At 44.5% G+C, this 13,574-nt stretch overlaps 1 protein-coding gene across 3 annotated transcripts in view; it reads left to right on the forward strand.

The window, feature by feature from the left end:
• The window catches only part of DPP6 (dipeptidyl peptidase like 6), a 414,546-nt gene extending 410,419 nt beyond the window's left edge, over nt 1-4,127 (forward strand). For all 3 annotated transcript variants that reach the window (XM_080578557.1, XM_080578559.1, XM_080578558.1), the window contains exons 24-26: nt 322-394; nt 494-567; nt 2,189-4,127. In XM_080578557.1, coding sequence (XP_080434683.1) covers nt 322-394; nt 494-567; nt 2,189-2,335 — 294 coding nt within the window. In that variant the 3' untranslated portion in view covers nt 2,336-4,127. The remainder of the gene's footprint in view (nt 1-321; nt 395-493; nt 568-2,188) is intronic.
• Nucleotides 4,128-13,574: the final 9,447 nt, after the last annotated feature.

A 13,574-nucleotide genomic window follows, 5' to 3' on the forward strand; every position in this document is an offset into this window, starting at 1 on the left:
ATCCTTTTTGTCAGTGCTTCGTATTCACTGGAAATTCACTTTGACTCTTTCCACGTGTTCTGCTTTTGGTGAACATTAAAGCTTCAGAACAGATGAGGGTCTCTGACCTCTTCCTGCTGCTGTTGCTGAGCCTGGAAGGAGCAGTGGGGGTCTATTTTACTTCTAGAACGATTCTTCAAGTGGCCGAGATGTGCTGTGCTGGTGCCTGCTTGTTATCCTTGTGATCGAGTATCAAATGGAATTAAGTGCTTCTATTCCTCCCATATAAATTGCTAATTTATTGCAAGAGTTTTAATCTTATTGCAACCTTTACCTTCACAGATCACCAAATTAGCACACAGAGTCTCATTACTGAAGGAACAGACATTTTTGATCATTCACGCTACTGCTGATGGTAAGTTAGCCTATCATTTGCACTCATTATATATTTGGGATGGCTTTGATTTTTCTTAATTAAATTTGCCTCTTTAATGATTCTAATCTGTTTTTACAGAAAAAATCCATTTTCAGCATACTGCGGACCTTATCACACACCTAATTAGGGCAAAGGCTAATTACAGCTTGCAGGTACAGTATATGTTTCCTTTTTTCATATTTGAACAGTTATTTCCCCATATGAACTCAAACTGCTGTTATGAAGCAAGCTTTGAAAATCCACTTGCAAATACAGCCTGCCAGTAGAAATAGATTCAGTATGTAATGTGTTCCGATGGATTCGTGTGCTTACTTGATACAACTGTTTTGGTTTGGACAGTTGTTGAACAGTTATTAAATTAGAGTCAATTAAGTTTTGCAAGACGTATCTCTGAGGAATCGATGCCTGTTAACTTTCAGTGGGAACAACAGGCTGAATTCAGGACGAATTACAGATAAAAAGGGATCTAAATTAAATCAACCAGAAAAAGTTAAGGAGAAATGTCGCCCAAATCTGACATCCCCGAACAACATATACTGGTCTGGAAAGCCTCTCTTTCTGCAGAATTACCGCTCTGATTTGCTGAACTGCCCATGCCATTGAAGGCTCAGCTTCCAAAACAAGCCAATCTACAGATGGTGGGGATGGTCCCTGTCCTCTGCCACCTCCTGAGCCACAGCCAGGAGAGTGCAACCAGCCCAGGCTAGACCATGCCAGGGACCACAGCTCACAGTAGAGTTGGTTGCATTGCAATGCTCAAGCCTACTAACGCTTGATTTACTGAATACCAGCTCCCTCTGGCTGCACTTCTGCAGAGCTTCATGTATAGGTGTACTCACTCCATCAGGCTTCAAAGGATGGAGCATGGATACCAGGGCTCAGGAACAAACACGGCATGGATTTGGTGGGACCTGAGAGGAGCGAGGGGCCTGTGCACATTTCCCAGTGCCGAAGCATTGGTGCTTTGGAACTTGAAGGCACCGATGGGCTAGGCACCCCTTAAGGGCTAGGTGAGGAGTGAATAGAGGGCCAAGACATCTACATCATGTATCATAGAATCATAGAACGGCTTGGGTTGGAAGGGACCTTAAAGGTCACCTAGTTCCAACCCCCTGCCATGGGCAGGGATGAAAGGTATCGAGGTACTCGGAGCAGTAGTGAGACACCTCAGTCCTACGGGCAAGGATCCAGCCCAAGAAAAGCATTTTCCTCCATTCAATATCCTGGTCTAAACTAAAGATGACCCTCTTTTGCTTTCCTTCAGCATGTGCAGAAGTTACCTGTTTCATTAGAATAGAAAGTTGTGTTTAAACTATTTCATTTTGAGTTTCCACATTTTTCCTACTTAAACATTTTTCCAGCAAGCTTTATTTCAATTTTTTACTTAATAACATTTCTTTTAAAAACCACCATTTTTGTCAGCAAAGCCCAGCTCCTTGTCTCTCCACAGATTTGCACTGATTTTTTCAAGTCTTCATAAGCACCAGAGCAAGCACTGTTACTTTTATTGTAAGGGTGGTTTGATTCTGCTTACCTTGAACTTGTTCATAATGGAATTAAATGGAAAACCCTCCAAAAAAAATATTTTGATGCAAGTGTGCACTCAAAACACTGCAGTGCCTGAATTAACCTGGACCTGGTGCACATCCATAGGAAGACACGTGGTGCCAGAGACGAGCAGCAGGTTTGCAGGCCAAGTTGAGTTGTAGATACAAGTGATCGGTCCCAAGATTTTAAGCCTGTAACAGTGTGCATTTCCTTGTTGCTTTGCAGATTTACCCAGATGAAAGCCATTACTTCAGCAATGAAGCATTACAGCAGCATTTGTACAACTCCATTATCAACTTCTTTGTGGCATGTTTCCAAGTTCAGGACAAACTCCCGATAGCCCCCCTGAAAGAGGAGGAGGACGACGATTAACCCTACGTGTCCGTGCTAAGCACAAGGCAGATCTCTCTAACAATATGCAACTGGATCATTTTCCTGAAGAAAGAGATGTTATGTTGTTAGCATGTATTTAAAGAAAACTGAAAGCAGCTCATCTGCTTTACTTGACAGCAACTCCTTCCTAAATGGAAGAACATTAAGCATGGTGAACTCAGCAGAAACTGCTGTCTGAAATAAATCCATCACAACCAACATCTTCTTTTTCCTTTTTTTTTTTTTTCTTCCTTTCTTTTTTCCTGTTTGTTTGCCACAAAGTGACTTCTAGCGTGAAAGTGGCAAGACATTGGACTTGAAGAAACACCCCAAGAAACCGCTTTGAGGACTGGAAGATTTGATGTCCCTTTGCATTCAAGCAATCAAGCAGTAGCAGTGAAATCCATCAGCCACATTAGGTTACTATAGTTAGCATCACACTGTGTCAGAAAAAATAAAATAAAATCTAACCTAATACACGGAAAAATTACAGCACAATTATCTTAAAGGATACTGATTCATGCATACTTGCCTGCTCTTTCCCATGTTCAGAAGGTTTGTCATTGCTACAGGACATACAAATTCAATTGTACAAAGTATCACTATAGTTACGCTGATGTTTACCTTCCTGTAATTATTTCTTAATTTTGTATAGCTTTTACTTCTGTTTTCATTAGGTCTTTTGCTTACCTTATTAGCTTCTCAGATTGTTCTGGATGGGGAAAAAAAAACATACTCCAAATTAACCAACTCAATTTAGACCTTTGGGTTCTAAAGAGGCAATGAGGGTCAGGGCAACCAGCTACTGAAAAAACTATTAGACTAAAGCAAAGAAAAATCTCACCCTCGTTTTCCCAGCACAGCCTTTGCTTGCAAGATCGAGCATTTTCTTTGGCAGCCTTGAAGAATATGCACATAAATAACCTAAATCAGCTTGACATTGAGACATTTTTACAATACTACAGAAAAGGTAACAGCCTTTTTTTATTTTGGGGGGTTTTGGCAAAATTAGTTGGCAGCCTGTTGGGAAAAGTCTAGATTAGGCTTTGGTAGGAGGAATTTGTACCAGATACTCAGCAGATCATCTCATAAAGCCATTTAAACAGAACCAATATGCACAGATTTATTGCACATGCTGTCTGTGGCTTAGTTTTATTCCAGGTCGGTGATTAGTACATTCCAAACATGTTTGGTTATCTCTTCTGCTCGCACGAGGTTTGCTAAGCATACAAGATTTAAAAAAAAAAAAAAAAATGGAATATTTTCTGTGCAAAGCAAATTTTAAAACTTCTTGTGAGAATATTTCAGCTCTCAGAATGAAACCCAACATTCATTCACTTCCACTTCCCCACATCATAAGAATTTTGGCTAGTGTCGCTCCTTGTAAAATATTCTGACCAAATGTACAGCCAGTATTAATACTGTATATTTCATTTTGTTGTATATAAAGGAATGTAAGTCAGTTATTTGTCAGGTCCCCAATCCAATATTAGTCTTGTGTTCAGCATGCATGCGATAACACTTCTTTGCTGATCAGGACTCTTTAGAAGTACTAGCTTGGAAATATAACAATCAATGTAATTTCTTTTCTTGTTTTGACAGCTTGAATGTCAATGCCGGTTTCTACTTTTTACATAGTACTGTGGGTAAACTCACATCCTGACAGCAATGATGATGTTTCCATTGTGTTCTTTAGTGTGTCTTTTTTATTACCATTATTTTAAGCTTTGAATGTTGGTTGTACTTTGACCATCATAAAAAAAAATATACTGATAAACCACAAAAATTACCTGGTTTGGTTTTGATTATCTTCTTTAATTTACAGTGCAATGACATTGTGTGAACAAGAACTACAGTATAAATCTGCTTTATCCGGCAAAATGCCAAATAGACAACAAGAATGCTGCGTTTCCAGATTTTGCTACACTAACCAGGCTCAAAAGCCTGAAACGAACTTGACCTGAGAAATGTAAAAATCTGCTCTGTCCACAATCTTTTTGTAGAAAGAACTTTAGGATGTGGCATGGTAGTGTTTGTTCATTCATGGAATAAAACATTATTTTACCACCCTGGTTGCTACTTCTGTTATTTAGCATTAAGTACTTAAGTAAATGTTGAGGTGCTGGACGTGCTGTCCCTGGCTGAACCGAACCCAAACTCCAGGATGTAGATGAGCTTAATGAAAACAAGTCCTTATGAATAAATACTCAGCAAAGTTTACTCTGCCCGTAGCCTGGCCAGTGGTGTCACCATCATGCTTTTAGGAAAACACGTCAATGGGGTGAACCACAGCTTTTTTGCATAACCATTTTTCTCTGCTGGCTGCAGGGACAGGAGTGACTACCCCGGAAAGAGCTGGGGGACAAGTAAGGGCCTTCCCTTTCAGCCCTAAAACACTAAATCACGTCGCAAGGTCATGCCCTGAAGTAGCCACTCGGAGGCACAAAGGTGAAAAGGATGCTCTCCACCATGCTGACTTGCTGCATCCCTTCAGTGTCCGGGGTGCTGGCCTGCTAGCTGATACCACCTTGACTGAACCAGATTCACAGGAGGAAAAACATATTGCACGGAAAAGCCAAGAAACAATTGAAGACATTTAATCTTTGTTACCAGAACAAACGGAAAGTAGAAGCTTTAGCAGTGGTACAGGGCAGGCAGCTTGCACTCGTACAAAATAGCTTTGCTGCTATTTTGCTTAATTACCTAAATGTAACTAATATTTTTTTTAATTGTCCAAACAAATCAAGCTCGTACCCTCAGCTAACTGGCATTTCTGGATGCCATAATATTCAACTGTAGCATCCCAAAGTGGGAGAGAGCTAATGAGCAGTGCCCTACTAATTCAGGAGAAAACCACAGAGGGAAAAATGAGGCATTGCTGGCAGCTAATTAGCAAAGCCAGGCAGCCAGCCATGTTTGTAATTGTCTGTGGGTTCAGGCATGGAGCAAATAAACCCATCCAAGCTCCCTGCCCATGAGTTCACACCAAGTGAAAGCCTCATCTCTGAAGGTTAGGAAGGAAAAACATGAGTGAGGAGGAAAGGATACATGGGATGCTCACTGGAAGACCACTGGAGGGTGGTTAGCAGTGGGGAGAAATGGGTGTTCAGTGGAGGAGACCGAAGGGACAGTGCTTGCCCTGGGTAAATGCCCACTCCCTTTGGTGTCCTTTCTACCAGGGACTTCTTATCTGTTTTCTATTTGCAAAAGAATAGGAAAAGGGAAAAAAACTAGAGAACATAATGGAAAAAAAGCACAATATCCCAGTTGCTGATTCATTAATCATTGCCTCTTCCTGAGCCAGCTACTTGCCTGTTTGCATTTTGCTCTCCCTACTCAGGCCCCAGATCCGAGGCTCCCAGCAGAGCTCAGGGCACTTGCTAAGACCTGAATCCTCTTCCCACTTCACCTTTCTGTCTTCTCCCCCTTCAGTGTGGTTATGGTCTGAAAGCAAACCCAGCACCCCCTTGGAGACCAGGCAGAGACAAATATAAAGCAGCTTGGTGAGCCCTCCCAATAAGTCACAGCCCAGTCCAATTCTTTATTCTAACGGCGAATACATGCTTGGCCAGCATCCTTTGCTTGGTGCTCAGTCCTTTGCTGGGCGGAGAAAGGACGGGACGCTAACAGACAGGGGACTTGCATCTCTGCTGGTGGAAAAATCCCTCGGTTTTGTGTAGCCCTGAGCAGGACATCACCACTCACCTACAGCAGGGACCAGGAGCTCACCTCCATGGTGACACAAGACCTGACGTCCACGTGCTGATGGCCCCGGCAGCACCCTGAAGGGAAGAGCTGATGGAGGGTGTCTAGAAACAGGGAAGCAGCTTTGGCCTTCACTGCTTTTTGGCACCTTCCCCTTAATTCTGGTTTGCAGGGCAGGAAAACTGGGTAAGTGATGACTGCTCCCTGGGAGCAGCAGCCAACATCTTTGCAAAGCATTGGCAAGGGGAAAGCTTCGGCCGCCTCAGTGCCACAAGCTTGGGGTGACACTGAGCCTGTCCTTAACGCATCCCAGCGCAGGACTTGATTCTTTATATAAGAATTGTAGTTTTCATTCCCCAAACAAGTCCAAAAATCCAGCTGATGTCTGCAGCTTGTTTCTGCAGTAGTAACAATCTGAGAGCATGACTGGCTTTTCAAGCACAGCTGAAGGAGTGGGGGGCCCAGGGACATGGGTGCTCTGTGGGGGCTCAGGCAGGGGCCAGCTGCCTCCCCATTCCCAGCCACCGCTACACTGATACCCGCTCTTATCAAGCCAGTAACCCTTTAATTACTAGCTGTAATTACAGCAATACAGTCTCCAGGGATAGAAAATAGCCATTCAGCAGCCGGCGCAGTCTTGAGTCCTTTATTTGTCCACAATAATCAATGGCCTTTGTAAACAACAATTTCTGCTTCCGCAGTTGTGTTGCCGACTAAAGTGAAGGGGAAGAGTCAGAAATCCTTTATAAGATTGATTTTTTTCCTTTCTTTTTCTTCTTTTCTTTTTAATTGCTTTGAGACATTCATTAAAATCCAGATATTAAATGAAGCCACGCTCTGCCTCCTCGCTGGGACAATAGCTTTAATCAAAATGTCCATTTCTATGACTAGGAAAGAAGAAAAGAAAAAGGCAAATACAGGTGTAACTGTGCCCCAGGAAAGCACAAAAGCAAACCGTGCTCCAGTATTCCTGTGGAATAGCAGGGTTTCCCTCCAGTTTTATTTTTGCCTTTCCTTCCTTCCTTCCTTCCTTCCTTCCTTCCTTCCTTCTTTCTCTTTCTTTCTTTCTCTTTCTTTCTTTCTTTCTTCCTTTTTTCTTTCTTTCTCTTTCTCTCTTTCTTTCTTTCTTTCTTTCTTTCTTTCTTTTTTCTTTCTTTCTCTTTCTTTCTTCCTTTCTTTCTTTCTTTCTTTCTTTCTTTCTTTCTTTCTTTCTTTCTTTCTTTCTTTCTCTCTTTCTCTCTTTCTCTCTTTCTCTCTTTCTCTCTTTCTCTTTCTCTCTTTCTTTCTCTCTTTCTCTTTCTCTCTTTCTCTCTTTCTCTCTCTCTTTTTCTTTCTTTCTTTCTTTCTTTATTTCTCTTTCTTCCTTTCTTCCTTTCTTCCTTTCTTCCTTTCTTCCTTTCTTCCTTTTTCTTTCTCTTTCTTTCTCTTTCTTTCTTCCTTTCTTCCTCTCTTTCTTTCTCTTTTTCTCTTTCTTTCTCTGTCTTTCTTTCTCTTTCTCTCTCTTTCTTTCTTTCTCTTTCTTTCTTTCTTTCTTTCTTTCTTTCTTTCTTTCTTTCTTTCTTTCTTTCTTTCTTTCTTTCTCTTCCTTTCTTCCTTTCTTCCTTTCTTCCTTTCTTCCTTTCTCTTCCTTCCTTCCTTTCTTCCTTTTTATTTCTTTCTTTCTCTTTCTTTCTCTCTTTCTCTCTTTCTCTTTCTTTCTTCCTTTCTTTCCTTTCTTCCTTTCTTCCATTCTTCCTTTCTTTCTCTCTCTCTCTTTCTCTCTCTCTTTCTCTCTTTCTTTCTTTTCTCTCTTTCTTTCTTTCTTTCTTTCTTTCTTTCTTTCTTTCTTTCTTTCTTTCTTTCTTTCTTTCTTTCTTTCTTTCTCTTTCCTTCTTTCCTTCTTCCTTCCCCCCTTCTTCCTTCCTCCCTTCCTTCTTCCCTTCATGGAAATGTACCTTTCGGGTCATTTTAAAGGAACAAAGAACTCTTTCAATGAGCTGATGTAAATGCTCTCATCCTCACTTGAAAAGACATCCAGGCCCTTGGAACAGCAGTTGTCAGCATCCTGAAATGTAGCCTGTGCCAAGCATTCCCAGTCATTTGTGCTGACGTGTCATTTGTAGCCACCAGTGGTAACCAGCCTGCACCAGCTCCTGAGTACCTGCTCCTCTTCTGGAGCATCTCGTGGTGGGATAAGTCCTTCAGATGGAAAATCAAACCTGGCACACGATGCAAACAGGGCAAATCTTCTGCTTGACCTTCAGCTCTGCAACACAGAGGGAAATGAGGGCAGAGGCCCAGAGCAGGGCGGCCCTCTCCAACAGCTCCCTGTGAATTCACCACCCCCCGACATGCAGAACCCCAATAAAGACCAGCATCTCCATCAGGCTGCCCATCTATTGACCCAAACCCAAGATTCTTCATAAGCCTGTAGCCCACCATGCTACATCAGTGAGATCTGTGCTATTTGTGTGACAATATTGTCCACGATGCAAAGCATTGAAGAGGAAGGAGGTAAGACAAAGGAGAGCCCAGAGATGAGACCCTCCCCATGATTAGGGCTTTGCCTGGAAAGCCTTTGTTCTTGAAGAGGTATTTTCTAGAAAGTGAGAGTCCTGAAAACATTAAATGAAAGCCTCATTAACTGCATAGGATTTATCTATGATCCAGTAGACTTTTGCTTTTGCTTCTGTGATTCTCATAACTGCATAATGCGCAGGGAAATTGAGATGGGAGAAACTTTTCTCACCCAACCCAGTGGCAGGCTGCAAACAATTCGTCACTCAGCAGAGCAGCAGCGGCCAGAACCTCAACCCAAACTTCTCAAAATAAACTTGTAACCTCTCGTTCAACAAAAAGGGGGAAAAATGGGCACCATGGGGCCCAGACTGCTGTGGGTACCTGCCTTGGGACCACCAGGCTCTTGCTTTTAGGGCATGAGGATGAGTGGATGCATGAGGATGAGCATCTCCTTTCACCCAAGCAGATGGGGAAAGCAAACAAAGAAGCATTACAATTGTCAGTTAATGACTTTTAAGAAATTAACTAACCTCTCAGCTTTCAGCCAAATTCCGTACTGCAGCAGTAAGCAGAGCACGCACACTTGGTAGTCTGTATTTATTACGCTTTTACAGAGCCAGGGAAGCTTTTGAGGGGTAGGATGCCATCTGCTGCTTCGAACTGTTATTTCCTCACTCCCATCCCTTCCCAGCATGCAGCCCATGCTGATGGGGGGAAATTTGTAATACGTCTGGGTTATCTGCAAAGTGAAAACTCTTTCATCCAGGAAGCAAAAATTTGCCTGGATAATAAAAAGCTGAGTGCAGTGTTTAAACTCACAAGTTATGAAGAAATGTTTCTGCACTGAATGAGGCTTCCCGGAGAAGACGAATGATATTGACACACAGACCCATTTTCAAGCAAGAATTATTATTATTTTTTTTTTTAATTCTTTCTTTGCAAATGTACCTTTTGGGTCATTTTAAAGAAAAAAAAATATTTTCTGTGTTATTTCCAGCTTAACTGTTGTTGATAATTGTGCCAGCACCCATCTCCATGTCCAAGGAAACAACCGTTGCACATCTGCGAGCCGACGCGATGCCCCGCGACCCTGAAATACAGCCCCAGCGTGTCTTTCTGAAATCTGTGGAGTGAGGAACAAATGAAAACACACCTTCTGCTCTTGGGGACTGGAACTTAAACCCGTGAGCAAGCTCTATTAAGTCCGGTAATAGACACCAGCCGTACCCAGGCACACGATGGGAGTAGCCTGGGATGGATGCCGCGCTGCCCGCGCCAGCACTCCAGCAGTAATAAGCATCACGCTGGGCTCACTGCACTGCCTAATCCATAATTTATTGGGCTTCATAAATATCATAACATACCACAGCTGTTAGCACTTCAGTGCAAAACCCGCAAATATTGCTTCAATTATTCAGGAGCTCATCGCAGGAACCAGTCAACTGCTTCCAAGGTGCAATTGCTGAAGGTATCCATTACTCAGGAGCTGCAGCAGTGCCGGTGCTGGCTGGGCCCCTAAGGCAGGTGGGAGCACCAAAAGCAAGAGGAAAAATTGCCTCTTGTCAAAAATAGCCCCAAAACCTGAGCCCTGGGTGTGGAGGGGTACGGGCAGCTCGGTGGCAGCACGCAGAGGGGCCAAGTGTGGACTCCTGTACCCCTTGGAGGGGGTTTTGCTGCAGCATCTCGCTCCCAGGGGCTGCCACAGCCAAATTTAAACCATCGGTCCCTAAAATTCACACTCTTAAGTTTACCCTCTGTTCAGGATACAAGCCTCACTGGTTGGAATGATGAAGCCCAGCAGTTCGGTTTATGCCTCCAGTGACGAACCACCATCTGAAGCCATCCTGGGCTTTCTCTCCTGGAGATATCTCCATCACCCAAAAGTATTTGGGTGCCTGAGACAGGACCAGCACGCGCCGCCACCCGCTGGGTGGGCTGAGGTCAGGGTTGCAAATACCTGGTAGCACAGGGGCTAAACCTGATCTATGCACTGCACCCCCTGTTTTTACAGCCAGGTTTCCATGTTAGACTGATTCTAGTCCTCTAGGACATTGCTAGTCCTGTTTTATGGGCCAATACATTTTTCCACTATGGAAAAAAAAAATATATATATATACATATCAGTGTAACACTAACCAGTCTCCGCTGCCACCCTCCTGCGAAGGGGACAGAATAATAAGTTGCTTGAAGCAGCAGATGGCATCTCATCAGTTTTACTCCAAAATAAAGAATCTCAGGGATAATGAGGTATCTGAAAGCTTCAGGAAAACAGGCATCCAGCAGGAGACAGTGGTGAGTTTCCCTGTTGAAAGGAACGGCTGAGCTGAACTAACAGCAAAGAAGCCACATGGAAAGCTGGATGACAAAACATAATAGAAAAGGGAAGCAGGTCTCACTTGTCGGGCTCTTTGGGGATTTTTCCTGAGCATGAGATGAAGCATGCGAACCCCAAGTTCAAAGCAGCCTGACCTGACTGTGTCCCCATGGGACAAGGGCCAGGAGAAGGCCGGAACACCCCAAGGATGGATGTGGCTTCGGAGAGAGACCCTCGGAAATGAGGACAAGGGATAAACATTTCATCTGAAGGCAGGCTCCAGGGGCAAGGGAGGAAATCCAGTCCCAAAAATGTTGAAATAGATAAAAGTCAAGGGAAGGTTTGACACAGGATGCAGGACTGGTCCCCGTCACCAAAATGATGCAGAAAAATATAATTTCTGGTGCAGGGGAACATCTGCTCCTGTTGAAGGAAATTTCTGGGACCACTTTGGATGCTGGCAAGTGCAGGTCCTGCACACCAGGCTGTTCTTCACAGAAGGGTGTGCTTGTGATACATACTCAAATCTGGCGTCCAGGTGGTGGTTGGATTAAAAAAGGATGAGTGGTCTCACGAGGCATCACACTCACGGGGGTTATTGCCATCACAGTTGTGTGATGATATGAAAAAGCCTTCCTCCTCTTCTGAATATCATCTTTTTCCCCAGAAATAACCCCAAATATGATCTCAGTGTAGAGATGGCCTGAGCCATTCTCCTGAGTGTCCCTTTGGGAACGCCCTGCCTCCAGCTGGGGACACCACCATGGGACAATGCCATCAGCCAGACCCCGCAGCAGGTTGCAGAAGAGTTCAGCTCCATGGGAGACAACCCTGTTGACAAAAGAGGGGCCAAGAGCCTCTACCCAGGGGGTTTAGAGAAGATCCATATGGTGGGTCACCTCTGGGAAATCCTAGCGAAGGACTGCCTGGCTCTGGCTGGAGATACTGAGAGCCACCTACATGCTTGTGGTTGGACATCTCAGTGCAGCTGGCCCCTTGGCTTCTCTGCCATCGGAGATGTGCCTCTGTTCAGAAGATGCACTGCACTCACATTTCTGGGGCTGCCAGGGCCTGGGGAGAAGGCCAGTGACTGCAACACCTCGCAGGAAGCAGGCAGGACAACGTCAGATAAAATGCAGACCTTCCGCAAATCCTACCCAAGGACCTGAACAAAACTTGTAAACTGAACCCAAATTTATTTCCACATCCAGACACTGAAGACTCACTAGCCCATCTTGGTCTACTCCATTGCTCCAGAACTAAAAAGCTGCTTTCCTGTAGGAGGTGTGGTTTTTTCCATATTTAATGGGCTGAGCAAACTCCTGGTGTTTCAACATGGCCAGGGCCATCTGAAGGCCTCCTAGGTCAACAGAGTCCATCTCCTTGTTTAAATAGATGACAGCTTCCTGGCCCCATGAATTTTGCAGAGCCAAAAAAAGAAAAAGAAAAAAAAAAAAAAAAGACTTTGCATGTCCTATTTCTATTAAAGGGTTTTGCAGCACACGGAAGGGCAGCCCAGCAGGAAAGGGCACCCGCTGCCAGGCAGGGCTCCTGCGAAGTAGCAGCATGAAATTTTCATGCAAATTTCCCACCAGGGCCACTCGAATAAAGCTCCAGGTTTCCCTGCCTTTTTAATGAATAAATTACTCGGCCTCGTTAGCGGAGTCTCCAGCACGAGGGCAGCGAGCATCACCCTTGCTGCTGAGCTGACCGAAGAAATGCCATTACCGGGGACGAATGCTGCCCTTAAACTTGTGCTGGAGAAGACATGAAAAATGCCTTAGCTCCTAATCTCACCCACAGCCACGTAACGGGGGAATAATTGAGATGTAAGTGCTGCTCAGGCACGAAATGCAGAAGGGTGTTTTTTTTTTTCTCCATTATTAGGCTAACAAACCATTTCTGAACCAGTGGAGCTCTTTAATGTGCCGGGGATTTTGTGCTCGGTAGAAGCGTTCTCCGAGTCTTCGGGGATCAGGCGTTTTCTCCTAGGATGCCACAGGGAGGGGATTTCTGCAAACAAAGGGGCTCCGACAGTGACTTGTTGGTGCAGCTGTGGTAGATCTAACACCACAGGGCTATCCAGGCATGCTGCTTGTTGGCCTTTGGCTCCTCGTCTCCGTTTTGCAGCTCGCCTACCCACAAAGCAGGAGGCCGGAGGAGGCTGCAGCGTGGGAACAAACTCAGTGCTCGCATCTCCAGAGCCAAAAATTTGGTACCGAGGTGCTCAGACCCTTCTGGAGGTTATCCTCCAAGGGAAGACGCACGGCATGTGCAAGAGAAAGGCAGCATTTTACAAACTTTACCAGCACGTTCCTTTATAAGACTATTTCAATGGCTGTGAGCTCCGCAGCACCCCAGATCAGCCCCGTGGGCTCCCAAAGCCTGCAGCAGTGTATCGCAGCCCTTCCCTCTGAAAAGAAACGAGCAGTCTTTGCTCTTTCTTTTCCCCTTTCTCTAGATCGTGGGGCAGCAAACCCACCCACCACGTGTCTCTCCACTGCTGGCCACTTGCTCGCACACCAAGAAGTCCATCTGGTGGCACCAGCCCCAGGCACTCTCCTCCACACAGTTCAGACCCCACAGTTTTAAGCCAGGGCTTCTCAGCACTGTCTTCACTACAAAACCTCAACAAATTCAACGCATATGTATCGAGTCTGGCTGCAATCAAGGAAAACATACATATGGAAAGCCTGCTACTAGAAGTATAATGTCCTTCCT

Source organism: Anser brachyrhynchus (assembly GCF_964034855.1).
Source record: "Anser brachyrhynchus genome assembly, chromosome: 2".
NCBI classification, from domain to species: Eukaryota; Metazoa; Chordata; class Aves; order Anseriformes; family Anatidae; genus Anser; species Anser brachyrhynchus.